Genomic DNA, 27531 nt, shown 5'->3' on the forward strand with positions numbered 1-27531 from the left:
TCAATAAATGAGATTCCCAAACAACCTTTTTCCCCTTTCTTCTTTCCCCCGGGAGCCTGACTGACGTTCCTGATCAAAGGGTGGCGGGCGTGCTCGCAGGTGAAAAGGTCGAAGCAGACCCCCTAAGACACCAGAGCGGAGGGAATGGACGGACCTTACGGTGGAGGTGGCGTCCTATGAAAATGTGTTGGCCAGGACTGGCGGTAAAAGGGAGAAGCAAAAGGATGCCTGGGAACATTTCTGCCATTATATGACACTTAAAAAGCAGGATAAAATACAGATTGGTAAATGTAAATACTGTGGATTGTATAATGTTTATTCTGCCCCCACACCAATGTATATTGTGTATTGCCCCTGTAATTATTCATATTGGTTGACTGTCTTGCTGGAATGTATTTTTAAGCTGTCATGTACCAATTTATGCCGAGTGAAATAATATACAATTTAAATTTTTTATTATTGTTAAAAATATATATCAGTCAAAGGTTTAAGCAGAGCCCAGTATTGGCGTGGATTGCGCAATGCGCAAAGGCCCTGAAACCTCATGGAGTTTGTGCTCCCATAGGCCTGTACTTAGTACCAGAGCCTAAGCACCAGAGCCCAAGCACTGGACCAATCGCCTTCATAGGAGAAATGCCCAAATTATTTCACACATTAATTTCTCTATTGTTGAACCAAAGTGCAGTAACACTCTGTTCAGCTGCCATTAAATATGCCCCTAAAAGAAAACCTTTTCCGATTTAAGCACCTGCCCAACGTCGGTGCAAGGGTCTGCTTACAGTTGAAATACACAATATGACTTCAAAGTTCACATGACTTCCGTTCTATTTGTACAATAATGTAAAATAAAATAAACAAAAAAGCAGTGTTTGAATGAGATAGCAAAAACTAAAATGAACTGTGTCACAGCCAGAATCTAAACCATGTGGGAGACTGCAAATGAGGAGCCGGATCATGTGATAAATATGAAAAAAACACAAATCTATTCCTTTCAAGATCAGAAATTGTAGATTATCTTGTACTTATTAGGGTCTGATATGAACTGTCCTCTGGACAACGATTTTCTTTTAATCAAATCAATAAGAATTTCCAAGTAAGTAAATGTAAGTGTATCCATCCATTTAACTAAATTAACGGCACAGTTTACTTGCATCACTATTGATTAAAGTCAAATTAAAAATGACAATATTCCGATGTTTGAAGAAACGCAGTGACTATATTAATTGGGACGAATTGCAAGGAGACATTTTGTCAGATTATCCGATTGATTTACCAATAGAATGACTTATTATTTCTCGCTTTTTCCACTGTTTTACATAAATGATGCCTGTCGAGGAAGACTTAATTGGCAGGTAACTAATGACTTAACAGACATTTAATTTCTTATCCAACCAATGTCCTCATTCTGTGACTGAGAACTAAAGTGGGATGAAAAGAGAAACACACGGCAGGCTGTGCAAGACCGGATCAGACCAGATCAGACTGGACCGGGTCAGCCAGGAGGGGACCCCACCAGGGGCTCACCCTTCTCTGCAACAAGTACCCACGTCACCCGTTTCCACATCCTGGGGATATAATTCTAGAGCAAGCTTCGCCCCCAAGTGGGATGTATGAAAAAGCACAATAAGGAATGGCGTGGAGGGATGGAGGGATGGAAAGTCTCTCTCTCGATTCCGTGGGGGTCCTGTCCTGATCTCGCCGGGCTGCTGTCCAGGAGCTCATGAGTTCTGATAGTGTGACTGCGTTTACCGCTGTCTTGATGAGAATCTCATGAAAGCATCACTACTGGTGCCTAGTATAACTGGACCTTAGACAGTGCTGGAAAGCTCCACAGAGGCCCCAGAGAATCAGGACCACTCACCCCTGGCTGGGGCAGGAGGGGGGTTTCTGCGGAGACTAAGGAGGGAGGGCTAAGTTCTCACACATTGGCTTTTAACGGTTCAAACCTAATCAGAGTCATTCGACTCGTAATCCATCTCTTCGTCCTCGCTCTGAGCAGCATGCAGAGACCACAGAGAAAGAAGGGTAGAAGAAAGACAGTTTAAAACGAACAATGAATGTCAGGGACTGAAAAAAGGGGAGAGAAATAAGGTGGGGGTGTGTTCACTAGGCAGAAAGTACCGCAGTATGCTGCAGGCACCGTTCACTCAAGAAACTTCTGGAACCTTGGAAGGGTCTGTATGCTTCAGACTTTGAAGAATACGACAGAACTACAGAGTGGAACAACTGAACAGCCAATTCATGTCTTGCATGTACTTCACACGCACCAAAAAATAATTTTATGAAGAAATAAAAAATAAAAATTCCCCCAGTTACAGGAAAAATTCTGAAAACGTACCATAAAAATGAATTAAAGTAATAGTTTGTGTGGAGAATTAAATACATTAGTCATTTTCATAGCATCCTGTATAAAAGTTCTGCCCACTGAACACACCCAACACAGAGCAGCCTGAATGAAAACCTGCAGAATTAACACTACCATGCTACTATCCACTGTACCAACCCAATTTAACACCACCTACCACTTGTGAAGTCGCCATAATCCCATTAACAGTAACTAATAATCTATCATCTTATCTTATTAGTCACATGAATCCCCCCACCAGTGATCTCCAGGTTTTCAAGGCTTGTCTCTAGAGTTGTCAAACGACACTGACATCACGTAAAGTACTACATCTAAAAAAATACACCGTTAAACTGTAGACAAAATACCATGGTCCATTCACAGGGAAATGTACAATTACTGGCAATAGCCTTTCAAGTACTGTACACATTAAAACACAAACCTGAACAATAACCAAGGGTAGCCTATGAAGCAAAAAAAGCAAAACCATAAATAAATTAAACTGCATGAATAAAAAAAAATAGGTATTCTTCAGGCATTTGGAAAGACTTCGGAAATTCAGTTTCCCTACTCAATATACTGCACATTATATCAATACAGCGATAATGGTGTTCATCATTAGTGCCAAACCATCTCATAGCTGACATTACCCAGAACAATAAGCAGATCATTCTTCAATACGTCCATTGTCAATATACTGTAAGCACTGTTCCTCCCATACCAGCGGGGACACTGAGGCACAGGGCCGCTCTTGTTGAGGGCCCAATGAGAGACCGTTTCTCCCCAAGCAAGAGGGAGCTGGGCCGGGTAAACATTTCAACTGATCTCACACACTCACACACCCAGACCATCTCGTAGGGCAGGGCTGGACTGGTGAAAGGGGGCTTTAAATTAAGATGAGAAGATGAGTCACTCTCGACAGTCACCCTGCTTATTCATGGGATGCGATTATTATTATTCTTTTTTTTTTTTACAGGGTCGTTGAGATGTCGTCGCTGGGGAGACGGCATCCGCAGAGAGAGGCTCACCTTGGCCTTCTCGCTTGGCTCGCTGCTCGTGCCGTACGATTGGTTGTGCAGCTCCTTGGAGACGACGCACAAGAACTCGGCCTGGTCTTCATTTCCATAATTGTAGGACGAGCCGATGCTGACCAGCTGGGTAGAGAGAAGAGGGAGGAACGTGAGGGGAAAATGTTAGTCACTTTTTTGGGGTTCACATCTTTTCCCAGAGTAACACAGAATATACTGTAGGACAAGTAGGGAAAAAAAAAAAAAAAAGAGACCGGAAAAAGTGAGAAGTTCCATCAGGATTAAACAAACGACACAATCCAAACAACGGACAGCACAAATGGAAAAAAAAATTTCTAAAGAAAACCCTTGAAGTAGTCACAACACAACTTGGTGATAAGGTTGATTTTATTTTCGACTGGAAAGCGAACGAGGCCGTTCCATGCTGGCAGACAGTCCAGACCGGCCTTGGCTCAGAGAGCGGAGGGGTCCGAGTTGCACAAAGGAACCTGTGTGAGGAGACTTGGTGGGCGAGTTAGTTCAGTGCGGTGAGCTGGTGCTCTGCATGTTCAGACATGCCTGGCCTCAGCAGACTGCACAATAAGCACTGTTGCTGGGAGATGTCTATTCTGTGCAGGTCCTCCTGGCATGGGCCAATCTATAAGCCCCTCCCAACGCAACAACAACAACAGCGCACTCGACGTTCACCAGACCTGTGTGTATAAAGCGGTTTCTCCTTTAAATGACCCCACCACCACCATGGAATTAACTAGCATTCTGCTAAATCATAAACATTACAATTTCTGTTTATATTCCAAATCGAGCATGCCATGTTGGCTACAGACACAGAAATGGCAGCACAGGTAAGGTCATTTCCGTCACTACTTTTCTTTAGTCGTTAAAAGCTTCCCGTTCTCAACTCCAAACATTAACCCATCGAGCAAGCCTGAAAGACGTCTACGTATTACACGCAGTGGGCAAGCCTCCTAGAGCAACTTACCTTACAACTCGACTACAATGCTTTTTGAATAGACATAACAAGGTTTGAAGGTTGAGGGAGCAAATCTGTAAATGTGCCAGTACTAAAAGATACAGTGGTTAAGCACCCAAGGAACAACCGTTACCTTAAACCCACAACACTGGCCTAAGAGGAGGCAGGGGTCAGACAGCACAAAGCTCACCTAGCTATATCGCCTGGCTATTGGCAGCAGGCCTGGGGGGGGGGGGGGGGTCTTACCCGGCTTAAAGAGGATTAACCATATCTGCGGTGTCAGACCATCGGCATGCTCACTCCCCCCTTGGCCAGGGCCCCAAGGAGCGGTCACTGTAAAGAGCCAGAGGCTTACGCAGGCGAAGTGACACCAGGCCCCACCAAAGCACCAAAACACCAAGGGGCGAGGTTTAGAAAGATAACAGAGCACAGAGATGAAGCGAAAGATCTCAGAGCCCGAGGGTTGCTGTAGGAAGAAAGACGCACTCGGTGAACCCAGCACGGGCGGTCATGGGGTACATGTGCGTACATTATAGTACACGCGTGTACACCGATCGTCTCTGCAGCACGAGGTCACGTTACAAAAAGGAGCTAATGCGCAAAATGGAGGGCCTGACCGGTGGACTTTGTACAGCTGCACTTTCGCAGAAACCGGCGCTGTCTTTAAATACGGGAAAGGCTTTGTGTGTGTAAATGCCTTCTGCGCCTGGCTCTTTCGCCGGAGTGTTTAAGCAGCAAAGAGCAGGTCACATCCATCTAACCCAGTAAGTGGATTAGTGAAAGCCCTGCACAGAAGGAGTGCAGTGATCTTCCCTCACACTCCAGAGGCCTGTAATGTGCAGGTAATTAGACCCACTCGCCATTTCCTATACGGCGCTGTGCTCAGTGAATGAACAGAAGGACCATAAAAACACCCAGCTTTAGTCAGCCAGTTAAACCCATCATAAGTTTCAACTTCTGAGACAACTTCTTTCTTTTAAACCTCATTGTTACACTCAAATATGCTTAGAAATATTAATTTCATTCTTTCTTACGAAAATAATCTGACGCGAAATGAATAGCGGTTTATTTTGTTGAAAATCTGAGGAAATGCGAAAACAAACACGACATAAAATAAATAAAATACAATCTAGCAGCACATTCATTCAGCTCATCCATGAGATACACAGTTAGTCACCTTGTAAAAAATAACCAGCAGTCATATCGGATCAGGCTAAAACGAAACCTCAGACGCAAAACACAATACGGGCGTCCGCCTGTTCGCCTCGACCGACCGACCGACCGACCGACCGTCAGGAGCAATAAACCCGGGACAGTAACACCCCCCTCATGGACAGCGGGGCTGGGGAGGGCCCCGCCTGGCTGGGGCCGTGACAGAAATGCGTGGCCCTGTTCCGCGCAGTGGGCAGACGGCCCTGTCTGGGCACTGGCGGGTTTCCTGAGGGAGCCCTGTTAAATGCCAGCGCAGCTCGGCTGAGTAAACACCGCGCTCTGGGGGGAGGCCGGTCCAGTCAGCGGCCGTGCCGATGCCAGGTGCACAATGCCACCGCTTGTCTCCGTGGTGGCCGGCCCGCGCACGCCGAGGGGATACGCTGCTTGCATCGCCGCTTGGCTGCGGAAACTCCTGCCGGACCACGACCCTCCGCTGAAACGGGCCCGGTTTGAGCTGCGCGACCTCGCATGTTCTGACCACACTGCTGTGCTTTCCTTTGCACCATTTCCACTGAGAGTGGCCTCAACATGTATTCGTTCAAACATATACAATGCCCATTCTGCACTTTCCTCAAGGTAAATGTTGATTTTGCATCAACCTCCTATTCAATTCATTTAAGCAATGATATAGCCTGTCATTGTCTGTACTGGGATCTGGGACAAAGAAATCACAGAGTGCTTCTGCAGAAAGTAAAAATGACAGGGTCTCTCCACAAAGCAAACGACGAGTGAAGCAGTGACCTGCTTACATAAGGATGTAAACAGTGTTAAATGCTGCTTATGCGGATATCACAAGACAGAGAAGACAAGAACTGGTGACTTGCATATGGTTTAAGTTACAGAGGCAGGGTCAGCTCAGTCTTCATACGACCATTTATACTGCAGTATGGGAAGCAGTCTCCATACTGAGATACTTATTTTCCAGGCTTGAATACAAAAAGGTTTTTTTGGAGAAAATCGCTTCTCAATATGAATGATCCAAAATGATTATACAAACAATCAAATTAATTGTTTCAAGGAATACTAGAAGAAAATAATGAAAGTACAGCTGGTTTATTACAATCACAGCTGCTGTGGATAAGGGCACCTGCCAGGTGATCGTAATGTAAAGTAAGGTTAGAAAATAAATAAAAAATATGTCATCACTTCATAGGACTGCTGCAAAGGTTTGGCTGAGGATTTTTGTAGCTCAGACAGAGCCTATTTCCACAAAATTGAAAATTCTCATTGAAAAATTAATCTAGTCTACCGTTATATAGTTCATCTCTGGTTCATAAAACAAATTAAGAATCTGATTAATGCAAGGGGGAAGGGGGAAACCCAACATACCATTACATTCAATGCATAAGCCTATGCCCCCACTGTGTCTTAAGGTTACAGAGTGGAACCTGAAGTTGTGGCTTTCCACACAGAAAGCCTAAAGGGCCAAGGCAGAGACTTTTAAATAGAAACAGCCCTTGTGTTTGTTTACCACCGCTCTCTCCCCTCTCGTCCTCTCCAAAGGCTAGCAGACTGCCTCTGTAGGGAAAATGTGCCAGTTCAATTTTTAAAACGGCAGTTTGACGTGTCGCCCGGCCCGACGTCGACTGAAAACGTTGGACAAAGTCGTCTGAAGAACAGAATGACGATGATGACAACGACGACGATGACAAAAACAAAAACACAGAAGAGCGATGCTACTGATATCTGAGGAGGGGCTGAAGAAAGAGGAGAACACCAGGATACGGAAGTTTATGCACGTCTCCCTCCGGAACGCCGGAGCGGGAAAAAATTAAAAGAAAGAAAAAATGACGAAACGAAAGTCAAAATTAAATTAAATTAAAATGGACGCTCCCCTGGGTGTCAGGAGCTGCAGCAGGCCTGGTGGAGTGTCGGCAGAAGCAGGTGGGTGGGTGGGGAGGGAGGGGCAGTGCAGGGCGGGGCGGGGCGGGGGGGGGGGGGGGGGGGAGGGGAGGTAGGCCATGCAGTGACACGCCAGAGAGGGGACTGGGAGAGAATGCTGGGACACACCTCGCCGCTGCGGTTGGGGAAGCCGGTCTCCTCTCCCTTCACCTCCCTGGACACAATCAGCAGAAACTCTGACTGGTGGTCCCGCCCGTAACCTATACTGACAAGCTGCAACAACCAATCAGAGCACAGAGGGGGGGGGGTATCATTCTGCAGGTACACCATTCAGGCACAGCAGTTTATTTTCCTCAGATAACAAACCGCCCCGCTTCTGCATTTCACGCCTGGAAGAAATGGCATTCAGAGGTGCACGTACAGCTGTTTGCAGGTCAAGACCCGTACGACATTGTACGAAACATGCGCAGACAAAGCTCTGGGAAGGGTGGGGGGGGCAGCTGCAGCATGCCAGGCCAAAGAGACAGCACCTTCCCGCAGATGCTCAGCGGTGGGAAAATGAGACTCCAGCAACAGCGTGAAATGAGGCGGTGGACCGTAAAATGGAGGGTGGCCCCATGGAGGGAGATGGGAGTGCAGCACAAATGAAGTACGTAACAGCACGAGAGCTTCACAGATAGTTAGCGCTCCCAGTGAATTCTGTTTAATATCCACTGGGGGCGAAATGAACACAAGCCAACCCACTCACACGGAAAGGTGCAAACGGGGGCCTGCGGAGGAACGCTACACCAGTTTTCCACAACGGAGATGGAGGTGAAGGGAAGGAGTGAACAAAACAAAATGAGGGGAAAAAAACAAAAAAAAACACCAGTGTTGCCATGTGACCATGCAAAGTCTACCCCAAGCAAGGACCCAAACAACCAGACCAAATGCGTGACTTCATTTTATGTCGGACCAACAAGGATTTTTGCGATTTTTAAACGAGATTTCACACACTACAAACAAAAAAAAAAGGTGAGTATAAATGGATGTTGGCCATGCATTCCTCAGGCAGTGCTTTTGACAGAACCATACTGGAAAACAGTTTTGTGTGATATCTCGCTCCCGACAGGTTTAATATACATGAGGCTTTGCCTAACCATGTTAATCTGTCAGTAGTTTTGCACACAAGTATGTGTGCAACAAAGACTTTTAAAGATACTGTTAATTGAGGCATGTTCACTTCTAAATTGTGAATTCTCAACAGCCCCAGACTTTTACTAGTCAGAAGGTAACATACTCAGATGTTACCTTCGGTGGTTTTGATTAATATTTTACAGATTTTTAAATAATGTGAAAACGCATGGAATACTCATCACAACATTTATATTAAATAAAAATAAAAAAATCTGGTTGGATGGCTTATGATGAAATGCAGTAATTGCAGTTACAGATTTGCATTCTTAATGACAAGAAACACTTAATAAAACATACGCAATTGAAACAAACCACCGGACATCCAGCATGAAAAACAAAATGACACCAAACATACCAATGAACATTCCCAATTATTTCCCCATAATTTCGCGTTTCAGGCACTGCTGTGCACCATATAATCATATTCCTAATCCGTATTTATGAATTCTGCCGTCAAATTATGTGACGCCATCGCACTCATTTTTCCATATACCAAGTAAATATCATTACATGAATAAGCTACACTTGAAAAGGTCTTGGAGATCTCAGATGGGCTAACGGATCTGTGTATAGGTCACAGTCCGCAATGTAATTCAGTCGGTGTGCCCTTTTGAAATGCGGCCTACATACAGTAATGATATATAAACAGTTCACGGTACCACAGTGGTCGCCTTTGGGGTGGTCGGATACATTTTAAGCTAATTTTGAAGGGAATTAATATATTAGGAGCTTTACAGTCACATTAAATGTCAAGAAAGATAAAAACCAAAACATGAGATCTGAACACATAATTATAGTGTACGACACAAAGAATGCGAACATAAACACATCATTTCTGTAGTAAGAGAGTACACAAAGACCAAAAGCATGCATACCAGCTGTAAAAAGGTAAAATGGCAATCAGTTACAATGTTTATAAGACGACTCGAACACCACAATATTTACCCTTTTCCTTAAACACAGGGTTCGGCTTTAACTGCAAAAGGACTGATCAAAAACTGCAGCTACAAAGTACATCTAGACTACACGGATAGTCGAGGTCTAATTCTGTGACACAGCACTCGTTTGGAGAGGTTTTGGCCTTACCAAAGTCAATATGCTTTCTGCAGCCTGAGGCTATGGGACTGTCGATGGAGGAAGCCCACCCCTAATGCTGGACAGAAAAAGCCCTTGACAGAGACCAAGCACCCCAGGCAGAGGAGGTCGCAGTGCTCCGAGGGTCTTTCGGATCGAGGGGGATTCTCAGAAATGCCTCAGGGAAGGAAGAGCCGAGACCAGCTACATGGCCTTTTTTCAAATGTCACATTCTAACAGACTTCTGAGGGCTGTCAGGAGGGTGAAAAAAAATAACGCCTTTATTATTAAAAGGACTGAGGGGACTTCTAAGCAGAAGTGAAGATGATAATAAATGGGTGTGGACATGTTACCAAATGAGCAGAGTGCAGCTCAGGAGGACAGTTCAATAACGTTTCCCAACTTACCCCTTGTGCTATATGGCTCCTCTCAAATGAAATAAGGTGGTATGCACATTCACATATTGTTTAAAGTGAAACCAGTGGTAATATGTACCCTAAATATATAAATAATGAGAAAAAAAACCAGGATTGAAGGATGTATGGATCTTGGGATGTTTGTCGTCTCACCCTTGTATACAGTGGACTCATGGTGAACAAGAAGCAATGAAGACATATGAGGCAGCACGTTATCAAATTCACATCTGAATGAGAACATTTTCACTGCTGACCATATTTCCTGTGCTCTGATGTGGGTGTTAAGAGTCACCACCAGTGGTCGCCACGTTACCTGCTCAAATTTCCAGCCGTCAGACATGGTGGACACCATCTGCGTGAGCTCCTCTTCCTGGCACTGCAGGACTCTGTAGACGTGCTTGACAGGCACCTGGTGGGCAGAGGACAGGCATGTCACCACTGATCACACTGGCACTGCCCACACCAGGGTCTCTCCATTACCAACCAGTACCACCTGTTTAAAACCCGAGGTTCTACAGAAACCATCCCAATCTGTTCTGCTGTAGCATGTGTGGGCCCGACTCCATCCCACCACGCAAGGCCCACACCACCATATCAGATATGGTGGAGTTAAGGACTGCGCTCTATCAGATACAGCTCAGTCCATAACTATTTGGACAGAGGTACAATTTCTGTTCTTTCGCGTCTGTATTCCAGCACATTGGACTTGAAACTAATACAGATTCAAAACGGATACAATTTAATTTGAGGGTATTTAAATCTGTATTAGGTGATCCGTGTAGGAATTGAATTGCGTTCTTATACAAATTTCCCCCATTTTAAGGGACCAAATGTAAATCATGGTTTCATTTCAAATCCAATGTGCCGGAGTATAGAACCAAAAGAACAGAAACGGTACACACAGACACACAAACACACAAACAGCTTGGGCTGCACGGTGGAAGTGAATGGCTCACGCTCACAGGCACTGACCCCATCTGTCCGGGCCCACCGGGGATAAGGGAGCCCTGGAGCCGGGCCAAGCCATTTAACAAGGCCTGGAAATCCCAACAGCAAATCCACTGAGCCCAGGGCTGAAGTCACCATGGGATTACCCTTAAAAACAACCCTAATCCATGGGGGAACGCCAGATGCACTTCACCTTGGTTAGTTAGTGCGACTCGTGACGATCCATTCCTGCCTCTGCTAGTCTGTTTACAAGAGTGCCCTGTCCACCCCCGCCCCCGGCTTCTTCCCCCAGCCTGTGACTCGGGACGTCAGGTTTCCTGGCCCGCTCCCGCTCGGCCGTGTGCTCGTGTCTCCGCTTCCGATCTCTCCACCCCGCGCCGTTTAGCGTCCACTACTGTCCTGCGCTGGCCCGATACTCTGCTGGTGCCATGCCATGGGGCCACCCTCGCACTCCTAACACTCACACGGTCCTACCAGACAACTTCCTTGCAGTGTACTACGACTCTCCTTTAAAAAAAACTTAAGTTATACAAGATGATTATGCAAGGTGGGGCGGCCTGTAGTGTAGTGGTTAAGGTAAATGACTGGGGCCCACAAGGTCGGTGGTTCTAATCCCGGTGTAGCCACAATAAGATCCGCACAGCCGTTGGGCCCTTGAGCAAGGCCCTTAACCCTGCATTGCTCCAGGGGAGGATTGTCTCCTGCTTAGTCTAATCAACTGTACGTCGCTCTGGATAAGAGCGTCTGCCAAATGCCAATAATGTAATGTAATGTAAGGTAAAACTACCATTAAGATGGCAACTAGAATAGACCTTTATTGAACCAGGATGGTCAAATACTAATTTACAATGATGCCCAATCCTGACATCCACAGACCATATGTCTTCAGACTAGCATGGCTCCACAAGAAAACAAGTTCCAGACAGCATGATTTTGTGGAAACAGCTTGCAGTACTGTATATTGATTTAATAGGGGCCAGTTGCGTGTAAACACCTGTACGTATTGACTTGCCCCAGAAAACGTCCAGCTGCGAAGAAGATATCCTTGTCAAACGAGAACTGAAAGCTACTGACAATTTCACTGATAATTTTACATACAATCATTCTACATGCCACTTCACATCTATTTTTAACCACAGAAATGTATGAGCTTTGGCTGTGATAAAAGACGAGTCTGCTGCCGGAGGCGAGGTAGACATTTTGGTGTCGGGTGAGTGCTGTAAGACTCCAGTCCTCTCTGAGTCTCGCCCGCATCAGATTACTGCAGAGCCCAGAACGCGTACAAGAGGTGGAGAACTGCACAGAGCACTTCGGGAATCAAACCCCGATAAGAAATCCACAATTATCACAGAACTGCAGATCAGCACGGGAGCGCTGAGCTCAGCTTGACCTCTCAGCATCCATTAGATCAACACTGGACCTTTTATGTGCCTCTTCCTCTGAAACCCTCCCATGGAGGTCTGTCCCACATTTCTCCAGATACTGTGACTTTTCAATGGCTGCACCTCCGATTATGTGGCAGTTTAATCTATGGACCATTTAAAGGATAAGCCTCTTTTGTCTTGCTATTTTAAACCCTTGCTACATTTTACATGGCAGTACGTTTCTGAAGTGTCCAGAGAGAAAATTCCCTGATGTTGTTGGCTCTACTACAGGCACTCTTCAGTACAGAAAGGCCTTGTTCAGCCACATTCACATGCTCTTCAACATGCTGGTGAATAGCAGCACCCAATGAAAAGGTATATACTTCTCCCAAATATACTTATAAATTGGCTGCATTTACTGGTTTCATGAAGGCTTTACAGTGGAGGGGAGGGGTGGGCACAGCTCAAACATCACCAAAGTGAGCAAGCCACCAATGTGCAGATCACTCAAAGCACATGACTCGAAGTAGCTGGAGATTTATTATGCCAATTAAACTGGGGATCGTTAGACGGCAACACAGATCAGCATATGTGACGCAACGTGGTAAATGGCGTATCTTAGCGCAGATCTCATTTTTCTTTTTATAGTTTGATGTGAAACAAGAAGATCAGAGCTACAAAATGCATCACTTGTCGGAATCGGCCAATCTGTTTTAGAGATATAGCTTGTCAAAGTATGTGTCTGACAGAAGTAGTTTTGAGAAATTATTTTTGAGCGGTTGTTAGTTTCTCACCTAGAAGCGACCTTGGTGTAAAAACTGGTCCATACAATGGTAATTTTTCTCCTGAGGAATGTGGTTTCTGATTATGGTTGCCTATTGACTATCCCAAGCATTAAACACTTTGATTGATGAGAACTGGACCAATATTTAGAGAAAACAAGAAACAGCTGCACAACATCCCTGGGTTCGGAAGACAATGTTAGCTCACGATGGTCTGAACACCTAGCACAATATTAGAGTGGATCATCACTACCATGTCACAGTATGCTGAAATGGATCGTGTATATGACTCGTACCAAGTTTTTATGAAAACAGATAGGATCTGGAAGTTATTCTATTTTTTTTTTTTTCGGCATGAAAGTTGCACTGTTGGGAACATAGTGAGCTAACTTAGTGCTTTGAACACGGTTTAGGTTACGCATTTGAGCAATATTCCATTGTCAGATTATTGTCCATGAATGACTGAGCAGCAGCTAATCATAGTTTGATTTAGTGTTGTCAGCAGTCCTGTGAAATCATCCCGTCATTGTAAACGAAAAGATGCATTCTACCTAGTTAGCTTATTAATTCACAGGGACACAGTTAGTCCGATAGCGATTCTTTGAGAACGATTATCTAGGTTTGTATTTTAGCTCTGGTTTAAAATATAATTTGGTAGTTGGCTAGACTATCCGTGACAACAAATGCACTGTGAGATAAATACCTAAAACCAAACAGAATGTTAGGTAAGGCGAGTGACAACATGAGCTATTTACAAGTTACTTTGGCCGTAAGTTACTGATCACTATGAGCTAAAACGAGGACATGACCACGTCATGGTCGAAACAAAGGTATGAGCACACCAACACAATTGCTCAAGGTGCAGAATCAAAAAGAGCAGAAAAATAAATAAATAAATAAAAACAAATAAACATTGAACGGATGTTCTGCTGGAAGCTGTTCTGTTCCGTCAGCCTATGTTTTTTTACATTTAAAAAAAAAAAAAAACCCACATGTACTATTTAGGAAAGGCAATGGAAGGAGGAGGAGTTCAACAGCATAATGTTAAGGGCTTGCTGTGGGCTTGTAGAAATGGTATCTGATCCAGCAACAAACTATTATTTCTTACCTACCTCCTCACAATGGCGTTTCTGCAGCAATATGATTTCAATGCGTTTGTGTAAGTAAATTTCTCCTTTATAAGCAGTCGTAATGAAGTTGTGCCCATGTTTCCGCCACATACTCAAACACTCAAATTTCATGATGAGGTCTGACGCATGACGAATGCAGAATAGCAAGAGTCTAAAATCCAAAAAGTGTCTTTAAAATTAGGTTTGATATTTTGCTCAATATTAGTGCGCCAGACATTATTAGTTGTGTCTAGGCATTTTCATTCTCCAAATAAATCACCGCTGGATTATTAACTTTTGTGCTCCTATTGAATGGTTTTGTTTCAAAATAACTTTTGTGACTACCAGTGACCACAGATGTTGCCGAATCCACCAAAACTGAAAGATTATGGATAGACACTTTAAATGACCAGCCTGGAATTCTGAAGATCCTTTCCAAAATAGACATCATAAATTGCCCATTGCCCATAAATTGCCTTTCGGATTGGCCCACAATGACTTCAGTCATGATGAGGAGAGAAAAGGGCCCCGTCTTATTGGTCAGCTCACCTGTGACGTCTTGCAGTCTCGTTCCCGGATCTTGTCTTTGATAAGCTTTATCAATGATGTGATATTGTAGAATTCAGCCTCTTCCAACACACCTTGAAAATAAACAGTGGTGCAGACATTATTCACCAATAACCAAATCATCCTACACCTTGAACCTTCATTCAAAAAACAAAACGGTTTTATAAAAGTAAGAGGAAGTGAGGTGTTGCAAAAATATATACATACGTAAGTAGATTCTTGGAAAAATAAGTAGTAGCGTGGAACATAAGACTGCATACAGCAATTAATTTGAATTAATTTTCACCATTGTGGCCATCCAGAGGAACCATACCTTCCTCTGCCAGGTCTTTGTTGAGGACCAGTTTCCCATGCCTCAGGTAGTTCAGCACTGGACCAAAGTAAGTAGGGTCTCTGTCTATTAAATAGGCACCAGTTTCATCCTAAAAACAGAAAAGAAAAGGACATTTTTAGTAGAATCACCCACTCCTGGACGGGATACAGGCCTGAAGCACAGCCATTGGAGATATATGCAGATTAAGTCAGCCTCACACTGATGAGGCAGTGATCAGATACATAATACATACTGTACATGAACTAATAATATCCCACTCCGAGCTGGGAAGAGAGCCACAGATATGACATACAACATGGGGAATTACGAGAGCTACTCTTCAGAGGCTCCATAACTGAAGGTAAGAGCAAATTTAGTGCCAATATTACTTACAACAGTATTCCGCACATCGTAAGCGTATTATGTGAATTGCAAAACCGAACATCGCAAAACTACAAATCTCGAAGCATTTTTCGATGTAGAACAGGAGGGAAAAAGAAACACGGAAGTGTCCGGAACAATCAAAATCACAGATAATAAGCAGATCACAGCACTGACACCTGACTTCCGTCAGCTCACACCACATTGCGAGCCTCTAACCAAATTGGTAGTTAGCTAGTTCTGTGAAAATAAAATGGTGGATATTGCATCATTCGTATTTATTAAAGCAGCTACGATGTCTTTTCACAAATTTTCATCCCTGGGGCTTCAAATGACTGAAATTTGCTTGCCTCTACAGTTCATGTATTCAGCAGCTTATGTGAACATACAGATAAGTGTAGTATGCTGAATATAGGAGCACTCATACACAAGCACGCACAAGCACACACAAACTCATGTGCGCACATAAAGGTTTTGGAAATAAATTCTTTAAGGACATCCGCAGGGTGTAAAGAGCAGTGGCCCCACTATGAAACAACTAATTGATAATGCTTAAATACCAACAGGCAATCAATCATTTAATGTATTTACAAGGCAATTCTTCAAAGGGTTATTCATTTGCATGTCCTGCTGGGTAAATGATGTGACTGCAGTCAGTCAAAGTAGATTTCTTTCATTTTAAATAAATGTCAGAGTTGCATGGGAGTGCAGGTCATCAGCATTAATTATGGGACAGCAATGAGGAGCCAGGCAGCGCTCCTAAGCCACCATTTTGAAAATTAATTTCTCTTTCTTCATGCAGAAACAACCCTTTGGTAAGGTGTACAAAACGGTACTTGTTCCACTGCTCTTTGGTTTGGAACTGAACTTCCTGTGAGTATCGTAAACACATACCCCTGAGGAAATTCCTTTCAACGGGGCGTACAGTGCTCACCAAAACAACATAGGCTGTGACTTATTTTTAGAAGTGGCTACAACTTTTGTAATAAATGTTATGGATTACATTTCATATTTGGAAAAGGTAAACCAATTCCAGATTTAATGGCTTAAATAGTCTGGGATTGGATTACACTTTGGGCCAATGAGACACAGCTAGAGCCTCACTGGTATTGAACCAAGATCCTCTCGGCTACAAGTAGTAAATGGCACCTTCTTAATCTCTGGTCTTGTCTTCCAGTCTCGTTCTTGTTCTATTTTAATGACTGGGCCGTGTCTGTTTGCGGTAAACACAACCGAGTGGCGAGCAAAAAAAAAGATAAAAACGGAGGCATTCAGATCACCTGATCGTCTGTGTGCTGGAGCTCTTATTTGCAGAGGGAGTAGCAACACAAGAGGTGGAGAGACTATTTTCCAGTGTAAAGAGCGACTTATTTTCATACTTTCCAGGACCTGGACATGCGCAAACACACTTCACTGCATTCAAGAGACAGAGGAAACAAACCCTCCATTCTTTTCGATAGGGAGGCCCTGAGGTGCTAGGGGAACAGGAGAAAGCATTACATACCCTCTACATGAACGCGAGTAGGTAAATTAATCATTTTTGCATTCAGTGCAGCGCACGGTTACTCTTCTACACGAGCCCTGTCGGCAAAAAAAACATTTACATACATTTTCAGTGACCACCCAGCTTGGCGCCTGGTGAGAGCAACTCTGTGACATTAAGATTCCCTCCGGCAGTGGGAAATGCATGCAAAGTACTCAGATTAGACCATCATTTCCCTACAAAAACCACAAGGCAGAGCCCTCGCAGCTCTGTGAATCTTACCTTCTATAAAACCTGAAATGTATCTTTACCTCAACTCTTTGGTGGATTCAATCAAAGTGTACCCATTCGGAGTTAAATATTCATAAATACACAAGACAGCAATAAACTAATGTGAGTTTCCCTTCCTCCTCAAAGCCATGTTTTATCTAATAATGAGGAAAAGAGAATTGTTGTTTGTCATGAAGATCAAACTTCGTCATTTTTTGATTATATAGCCTAAACCCCGTCAATTACTAGTACTAACGTAGTAAAATATCACCTGCATAATCCACAAAAAAAAAAAGCACAAAGATTAACACAGTCTGCTCTGCTGCTAGTAAACAGTGACCTCAACCACTTCCTCCGGCATGAAAATTTAATCAAACCGGTGGAGAGTATGGCAGAAACGAACTACAACACGGCAGTACGCGGTCAGCCACTGGCTGCGTGCCGTCTGCAGAAAGAGAACATAAAATAGAGCAGCGACACACCATCAAACCCAGGAACCGGGGCCAAACAGCCATCTTAGAGTTTCAGAGCTGTTCAGTTTTCGCCTTAAACCGTTCCTGTTCCTATAAATTCAGTCTGAATGAAACTTATTCACATAAACAAAGCATATTGCCTACTTTCTTGTGGGCATTATGTAAAACATGTATCTGTAAAATTAAAAATTAAAAAACCTATAATGTGCCTGTATACCAAACAGGCAAGGAGTAGCCTTCAGTGCAGAGACTGGACATGCATGTAGTTTTTTTTTTTTTTTTCTTCAGATATTTTTTTATTTAAAAACATTTCCATATAAGCTTTTCATGAAAATGACTTCAAGTAGTGCGCATCATGTCAAATCAGAGGTGCTGACTAATAGGGGAGTGACATATTTGGGGCAGTATGGCGGGTTCATTTAGATGCAATTTAGATGCAATTTAGATGTAAACATCCTCCAACTACATAAAGTCTCACTGCCTGCATGGCTAGTGTATATTAAACAAAGAGAAGAAAATGGCATTGAGCAGGTTTACACATCAAATCTGCACAGCTTTATATGTAAAGAAAAGAAATGAGCCTGCAGGTCCCGCAACTGTCTATTACAAGCCAATGTTTGATATCTTAAGAGGGAATGATTTAATTTCATCTTTTCCCGGACGCCGATCCGTTAGCGAGACACAGCGCGCGCCTGGAGTGGGATGGGATCGGCGCGGAGGCCTAAAGCGCCCGTCGGGCTTCGTTCCGTCCCTCCTCCAGGAGGACGGGCGGTGGAAGAGGGTCCCCGGACGCGCGGGGCCTGAGGGGCCCCGGCCCTGTTTGGCAGAGCGCTGATTAGAGGAGCAGCCGCACGTGAATAACGTGAGCGACACACAAAGGACACAGTGTTTTTAATTAAAAACAAGGATCCCTCCGCAGGGGCCTCGGCAGAGGGGTGCTGATCAACAAATGGCAGGGGAGAGACGCAAGATACGGAGAAAATGCCTCGGGAGCGGCTTAATGCGGAGGGAAAGGGCCTCTTCTGTAGCTGTAGACATGGCTTTTTTTCCCCAAAGAAACTATCAACGGGTTCTAATTACCCACTTAGGACGACCGAGGTGGGTGCGCAGGATTCTAACCGAAAGAAGTGCTGGAAGGTGCCGGAAGCACGCTCTCATTCCGTGCACAAAGCTGTAAGAAAGGACTGAGCTCCCAGTGAAGCAGGGGTGATGTGGCTATTTACCAGGCACAGGCAGAACACACACACACACACACACACACAGCAGTGTAAAATGTAGATGCATCATGCGGATGATACGAGGCACCCCCCATGCTGCAGGGTCCACACACAAACAGGCTGGGAGGACGGAATCCAGTGAGGTCGGTGCCCTTTAACCCCTCGCCAATTACAAACCCACATACACACAAACGCAAACAAGCACAAACATTTGCGCACCCCACACACACACACACACACACACACACACACACACACACAACGGCTTAGTGGTGGTGCTCAGGATTATGACAAAGAGGAAAAAGCTGCTAAATGCGCACCTCACGTTTCTCACCCCCCAGCTACCTATGACACAGAGACGGCGAGTGGTGAGAAAACGCTCAGCGGCATTTCAGCGACGTCCATTAGCGCCGAACCGAGGCTCTGGCTTCGCTCTGCCTGTCTGCAGAGGAGACCACAGACCACAGCCGGAGCTCAGAGCTCAACAGACAACACAGAGAGAGTGAAACCAAGAGGTGGGAAAGTAAAAGAAGAGAAAGAAAATGACAGACAGTCACAAGGGTAAAGTACATTTGTCTAAAAAAAACAAAAAAAGAGGGAAACAACTTTTGTATCTTTTGCGAAGTCCACCACAAGCTGGACCACCGACTGACGTTCGTATTAACCCCAACTAGCAGCTGCGCCGAACATGCAAAACCAGAGGTTCAGCAGAGCTCACAATTTGCCCAGAGCGCATTGAGAGCCAAGCAAACTGCATAAGCAAATATTCGCAGTGAAACAGAACGGTGGGGAAAAAACCCCAAAAAAACCCAGAGCCTAACACATGGTAGTCTTTCCACCAACAATGCCTTGCGGAAGGACATGTCACAGATGCAGGTTCTTAGTGAGATTCCCCTAATGGGCGGGACAGACATGCAGTGAGACTGAATAAGGGAGGTTGCGGTGGAGGAGACAGGCTGGCTGGAGGTAGTGATGAGCATTGAGGGAAGGGGGGGGGGGCTGCTCCCTTCGCCTCCTGGTGCAGACGATGACCTTCAGCAGACACTTGACATTTACCAGGTCTAATTATCTCCCGTGACCTCCTCACAGGGGCCCTAATGACATCATCGGTCTGCTGCCAGCCTTCACATGAGAGGGGGGGGGCTTGGCTCAACCTGCATCTTTAGCATGACATGCTACAGGGGACAGAACAAGTGACCTTACTACCGTAATGCACTGCAACACCCTCTCCACAACCCACAAACACAGGGGGCATGGCTACCATGCAATATTAGCACTTCCCTTCCTGCTGACTGTACAATATAATTGATTATGTAGCAGAATTACTCTTCTGTCCAACAAAGAACATGAAAGTTCATCTTTATGGACGCACATACAGACACACACAATCTTCATCTCACAGAATTAGTAATACTTGAGGCAGGAAGAGGTCTTCAGTCAGAAGGGTTTTGAAGCTGAACATTTCAGAGGCTGAAAACTGGGTCACTGCTTTTGAAGCCCTTGTTCATCCACTGCAACAGGAAAGACATTTTCTTTAAGCAATTTCTAAAGGTCATAGTGTATCTCTGGGTGAGGCTGCATTGTTTATGAACCCATGTGGAGTTATGTATTTTAATAGCATATCAAAATGGCTCATGTTTGTGGACTGGAAGACTTTAAGACGCATACACTTCCCATTAATACATCTCCCAAACTAAAGCTGTTCTGTGGCCGCAATTGCCGCGTCGTGTTTCTCAGAAATTGACGTTTCGCATGACCGCTCGAAACGTCAGGTCGGTCGGCGAGTCGACTGAGCGCTTTTCCGACCCTGGCAGGGTTGAGCTCGCCACATTAGCAGCGGAAGAGTGGAAGCCATGCGAGACTGAGGTTTCCTGTAACAGGATGGCTATACCCCACCGGCCCACCCTTCAGACAAACCAGCAGCCACGGCCGTAGCGTTCGGCGTGCGGCGCGTGGACGGGCAGCCCGCACTCCCGGGGGGTTCCCGAGGCTGACATTTACAGCGGCCTACAGCGCACGCAAGCGAGCGTGTGCGCATCCGAGAGAGAGGCGGACGGGCAGAGGGGATGAAACTATCAGCCCAGCGCGCCGGCGTTAGCTCAGAAAGCTCCGGCCAGCTCTGCGGAGACGCTCCCTGGGGCTGCGGTGGGCTCGGTCAGTTGTGGAGTACACAATGGCAGCTGCAGAATGTCACGGCCCCGCAGGCCGCGGCCTCACAGGGCCAACCCTGAGGGCAGGGAGGCAACGGGGGAAGAAATGCCAAGCGTAGACGACACGAGTGATCTTATTAAAAGTGTCTAAATATTTCCAAACGTTTGTAGGAGTTCAAATTAAATCGACGTGATAAGCTGGCAGCTTTACAGAGAAAAGAGAAACAATGATTTAAAAGTAGGCTACGTCCTTATTGATAAATCGTTGTAGAACTATTAAATATATATAGGCATAATTTTAGGCTGCAGACTCTTCCAACATTTGCAAAAAGAGCACGCAGCGAAGGCATGTAACTGAAGAATTTATGATGGAAGAATGCTTCAAATTATAAATGAACAGCTCATTTTAGAACACTCTAAAAGCTTTCCGTGTCTTAAGAGGCAGCTAAGGAGTTTCCGCAGCTGATCCAGTGAGTGGGAAGTCAGTGGCGCGTACTCCCGAGCGTTCACTGGGAGCACGGGGAGTTGGGGAGGCAGGAGAAAGCGCTGAGGAGAAGAAAGTGGCAAGTGTTAAATATTTCAGCTCCTTCCTACGGTCTGTCCAGGCATGAGATAATGCATCAGTCAACTCCGCACTAAACCAAGAGGCTGTTCTGACCAAACAATGGCTGTAAAGCAAAAGGGTGGGGGGGTCATCCCCAGCCACTGCAGAGAGATTACTGTAATAGGGAGAAGGAATTATACGCAGTGGAATCACTTTAAATATCTATGCGGTGCTCAAGCGAGAATTACGTTTCTGGGGCTGCCGGCACGCGAGAGAGACCGGCAACGGGATTAGAAGCCGGTCCCGTTCGCGGCTTCGCAGGGGGAAGCCGGCTTTGCAGTTCCGTGCACAGCTGGAGCGGCTTATAGGTCAGCGGGCAGGCCACGTCTTTCCCTGCCATCAGCCGCCATCTGCATCCAGGCCTCCACCGGTATGAATAATGCACGGTCGCTCCAGAAGTATCCGTGACTCGAAACGACGCTATCGATTCCCAGTGCTGGGAAATACAATACGGCCTTTACACCCCAAAAAAAAACAAAAAAAAAACGGCAACCCTAAATGGAAAATGGCGGCAGGATGCGCAGGAGGAAGGGTTAAAGGAGCGCGCTGCAAGAGACGCTCTTCGACCGAAACCCTTCACAGCCCAGGTCTTCTCACGCCACCCACTCGTTTTCTTTTTGTATTTTTTTTTTCTCTCTCTCCATTAGTGCAGGAAGGTTGTGTGGGCTCAGACCAGGGGAAATATGAGGTTTCCGCTCGACTAATGGAGAGCCAAACAAACAGAGAAAAGCTGAACACAGCACTTACATTTAATGGAGAAGCCATGCTAATGGGGGCTAAATTAAATTTCAAGCTATAGCGCGCACTTATAATAGTGCTAAAAGCCGCCTTTGATATTATGCAAGTGATCATTTAGAAAAAATAACGTGATTTGACTGCTTCACAAGGATATATTTTCTCCCTGTCGATAGCACATTCTGCCTGTCTTTAAGCTGAGGGCCGTTCTTTTCTTTATTCCCCTAGAGACACAAATATGCAGCTCCTCCTTTGGCAAGAGCAGGGATGGGATCAATAGCATCTGCTGTGTCACAACCAGTCAAAATCAATGTCAATGCTCAATCTTTCAAAAAAGAAAAAAAAAAGAAAAAAAGTAATGGCTCATGAAATACTGTGCTTGTATTATACATAAGCTGGGGGGGGGGGGGGGGATTTGTCAGACAGAGTTTGCAAGACTACAGAATGGAGAACCTTCCAGAGAAGCCGCAGAGTTTCTTCTCAGCTTTTAACTAGAAGCGTTAAGTATGGTGTCATGTACCGCCACAGAACACTGTGTTCCATGTGCTGTGTAGAGTACTTCACGTAAAGGTTTGCAGAGCATCTCAACCCTCTGGGTCCAAAGATACTTTCATCGCTTTGGGTTCCCTCAACTGCTCCCATGCTTGGGTGACATGGCTCAGGCAGTAAGAGCAGTCGTCTGGCAGTCGGAGGGTTGCCGGTTCGATCCCCCGCCCGGGCTGTGTCGAAGTGTCCCTGAGCAAAACTAACCCTCAAATGCTCCTGACGAGCTGGTCGGCGGCTTGCACGGCAGCCAATCGCCGTCGGTGTGTGAGTGTGTATGAATGGGTGAATGAGAAGCATCAATTGTACAGCGCTTTGGATAAAGGCGCTATATAAATGCCAACCATTTAGAACGGAATAAAACTGCTGCAGTCTACATCATTTTTTGCGTCCATCCACTTGCTAGATGTACGATAGTAATGGGTCTCATTGTATTCTATCGAAGACCATTTTCTTTTCGATGGTTAAAGGGACACTATGGCAGAGACACTGGGTTTATCTGGCATAAAATTTAAAACTGCCTCAATGGATTGGGTTGCTTGCCAATCTTTCAAAGGTTAATCAATCTGTGCAGCTTTATAAATCTAAGATTCCGAATTTATTGGATTAAAAAAAAAAAAGAAAGAAAAAGAATAACCTACAAATTCTAAATGAATTACAGTACATTTGCAACAGAACGCAAAAATAGTTGTGTACCAAACAAATTCAATAAAGTGTCTCTTCACCATTTCAAATAATTTCACCTTATATGTATACTTTTGACAAAGCAAGCCACCAGTGCTTTTAAAAACCCATGACCTCACACATTCCCAAACCAATGTGCTACAGGAATTCTGTTATCAATTGCAGGAAAGCTAAACAATGCCCAGCCCTGCCTGGAGAACAATAGGGGATGATGCTGAAATCTAAACATAAAACAGACACACGGCCACAAATATGTTCCCAACGTCTGCGTGCCAATGATATGCATTTCAAATTAACAAAATAAATGACCACCTGAAATGCTAACTCCAAAATGGAGTAGCTTCCCAGCTAAAATAATTAGAATAGAGATCAAGAACAGCAGTATGCATAAACCATCACAGCTGTAGGATGGGCCTCAAGACACTTTCCTCCAAAAAACAGAACAGATTTTAAAAAGAAAAGTATTCAAAATACTCCTATTGCAAGAAATTGATACCAAACACTCAATTTCTATTTCCAAATAGAATGATTCAAAATGGAAAATACGTGCATCAGTGACAAATTATTCAGTCACTTTAAATCACAGATGAATTCCAATGTAAAAACATCACAAGATCCCGGCTTTTTTCACCATGTATATAGGCAAATCACTCGAATAGGGTTCTGCCGTCAGGAGGATGTAGAGACAAAATGTGCAGACAAAGGCCTGAAGTACAGAGAGTGACACGTGAAGCCACACGTCACATGAAGTGCACCGTAAGGGACTTGCCATGACCCAAATAAGGGGGATTTCCTCCATATTCATTCCCGTAACTATTGTAAAAACAAAAGCTTTATCAACTGCTGAAATGAATCATTTAAAGGCCCCTTAAAGGCGCAGTGTGCTGCTTAAAATTTCACACAATTCTGCAAAAACTTGTCTTTGTGCAGGTTTGTGCAAAAACTTGCAGAAGAGGCTTGTCATTTAGCATAAAATGGAAAGTCCCTGCCTTAAAAGCTTCTTTGTAGACACTCAAACCTCCTGATTAGCACATTGTAAAGCTGAAAAACTGCAACAAAGCTGAAGCTTCAGAGAGTCAGGGAGACGGAAACCAAAATACTTGATCCAAGTAAGACAAATTTAGACCGCTTTTAAGAACGGTTAAAAAAAAAAAAGTAATGTGATGAGAAACAAAACAGATTTGCAGAACTTTGTGCAATGCAGAAGAGGCTTGTGGGAATGACCTCTGAGTGCAAGTGACAGGCTCAGAGGACTGTCACTCACAGGGAGCCTGGGAGGGGGAGGGTACGGCCGTGACAGAAGGGCATCTCGGCCCAAATGTGCATCTTTATCCTGCATTAGTCTGTCAGCCACAATCAGCCCCCAGAAAGGAGATGGGAAGGTTCCCTGCTCCCACTCGAGGGCAGCTGTTCACATTGGAGTAAACACCCCACCCACACACACACCCACACTACACTACACTACACTACACTACACTACACTGAGATACGCGCGCACACACTACACTGAGATGCGCACGCGCACACACACTACTCTGAGATCCACACGCGCACACGCACACACACACACGGCAATCCCAGAAATGAGATGGTGTTGAGCTGCCAAGTGGAAAGAGCTGCCTGGTATTGATGTAGGACCAGTCTAGCATGACTGGACCATTGCTACATTTGTCCAATGCAGAAATACACGACACATTCAAATAATATTCCTGCCAGATCACAAACACTGCAGACAGGTACAGTGCTGGAGTAGCCACACATAGTAGTACACAGTAGCACACAGGGCTGCTGGCCTGGTTAGGACGCTCCTCCTCATTCAGCCAAAACAGTGGGGACAGCCTCGAAGACACAGCTAATGAACCCCAGCACAGAGGCTCTGAACAACAGCATTTCACTCCTCATCACTGCCTCCAGAACAGCCACCCCTTCCTTTCCAGGTTTAAATTTAAGGTATAACAGAAACTGACAGGAGGGGATTCATCTAGGTACAGGCTGAACTTTGAATTTATTAAGCTTTCCTCAACTTAATTACTGAATGTACACTTAGGCCTACAGGCTGATTTGCTTAGCAGTTATATGCTGCTGGCTGGGACAGAGCTAGCCTGTTGTGGTTAGTGTCTATGTTCGGGCGCTCAGGGGGCCCCCTGTGGCTGTGCGGCACCCCTACTAATTCCACTTCTGGCTGCTGGGGCTTTGCAGGAGCCATTACGGGAGCACACTTTACCAGAGGGAGAATAGCAGCGCAAGTAATGTTGAGCAACTAAGTCCACCTTAAGTCTGCTTACAAACAGAAAATGCAGCTTAACTGGAGAAAATCAGGTTTTACTGTCACTCTGCCTCTAACTGTCAGCTCTCTGAGAGAATCTCGGAATGTTCCAGAGGCTGAAAAGAAAGGGTGTATTTCAGGTTTCTTTCTAAGGAGACCAAGACAAAGTCTTCGAGTGGCTCAAAGGGGTTGGAGACATTACACCTCGAAAAAGGATCACAGGATACAAAGAAGGGCGATGAAAAAAAGGAAAAAGACCCAATGCTGGGGTCATTTAGAAAATATAAGAGCTGGATGACTCTGCATATGTAATGGAGGAAGGAGGACTGAGGCCAATCTGGGTTAACGGCAGTGGAGACCTGGGACTCCAAGCAAATGCGTAAGGGAGTCGGAAAAGCTTTTCAGTGGCAGATTCTGGCCCTTGCCGAGACAGTTATATTTTAAAATCAATTCGGGCCATTTGCATTAGCATCTCCACTCCCAAAGGTTTCCAGACAGCAATCTCCCTGAAACGTGCGCTACCATTAGAGCAAGCAGTGCTCTGCACACTAAAGGGCCCCCAGAAATCATCAAAATGGAACAGCCTTTCCTAAACAGTCACGTGCCTCGTACAAAACAGAACATCTTCTTTTAATAGCTGAACCAAGTTTTGACATTGTATTGGCATCAAAATGTTAATTAAATCAAGAACAAACAGGTAAACTGAGACTGCTTTAGAAAAAGGTGTCTTCTCTGTGCCCTGGGGGTGATGAAACACCATCACACCAGCATTTGTCTACTACACGAACAGGAGGGTCTGAGTTAAATGTGTGCAGGACTGAGGAGAATGGCACTGGACCACACCTAGTGCTAATTCTGGCACCAGCGTGAACAAGAGTGGGCTTGTTGGAGGCCTCCTTCCTACTACACCGGTAAGCTGAAAAACACAGACAAGGGGGCGGGGGTGCACACACACACAGACACACACACAGACACACACACAGACACACACACAGACACACACAGACACAATGGGGAAGCCTGAGATTCCAAAGGGAGGAATGGCAGCTGCACCACTGACAGACGATACCTTGTACAACTGACAAACGCTCATGCATGTTGTGAGTTACTGGCAGATCTGAAATAGGTCATGTAGCAGTAAAATGGAACTTGGAAACCCAAGCAATCTCATCAATGGAAGTAGACCACCTTGAGGCTGTAGTGTATTACTGTAAAACTGTCATATGTGCTATAAGCTTAAAATAGGTTTTCCTGAGTGTTCCGCTTATTTTTGAAGGTAGCTAGTCCTGTATCTGCACCACTGAACATGCAATTGCTACAGAATTCAATACACCTCAATTTTGTGTTATAATTTTATATCCAAGGGGAATGGTAGGACATCAATTGAAAACTGAACCAAATAATGTCTAAGCTCAAGGTAGATCCCATGGTTTCAGCACATCAGTTAAGCCATGTTGGATTTTATTAGCTACTCGAAGCTATAGCCAACTTTGGAATTCAAAACAAAGCACAGATAAGTTACCATGGAACCACAAAACTGTGTTGCCTGTCCATGCAATCCTAAACCGTGAAATATTTTC

General features: G+C 44.9%; 1 protein-coding gene across 2 annotated transcripts in view; it reads right to left on the reverse strand.

The window, feature by feature from the left end:
- Window positions 1–27531, reverse strand: part of kctd5a (potassium channel tetramerization domain containing 5a) — a 32984-nt gene that overhangs the window by 3551 nt on the left and 1902 nt on the right. Inside the window, exons 2-6 of one of the 2 annotated variants that reach the window (XM_061232320.1) lie at window positions 15146–15254; window positions 14815–14906; window positions 10376–10471; window positions 7565–7669; window positions 3373–3498 (exon numbers count right to left, since the gene is read on the reverse strand). In XM_061232320.1, the coding sequence (XP_061088304.1) occupies window positions 3373–3498; window positions 7565–7669; window positions 10376–10471; window positions 14815–14906; window positions 15146–15254 (528 nt within the window). The remainder of the gene's footprint in view (window positions 1–3372; window positions 3499–7564; window positions 7670–10375; window positions 10472–14814; window positions 14907–15145; window positions 15255–27531) is intronic. The other variant, XM_061232321.1, reaches the window with a different exon arrangement.

This window comes from Conger conger, chromosome 2 (genome assembly GCF_963514075.1).
Source record: "Conger conger chromosome 2, fConCon1.1, whole genome shotgun sequence".
Classification (NCBI taxonomy): domain Eukaryota; kingdom Metazoa; phylum Chordata; class Actinopteri; order Anguilliformes; family Congridae; genus Conger; species Conger conger.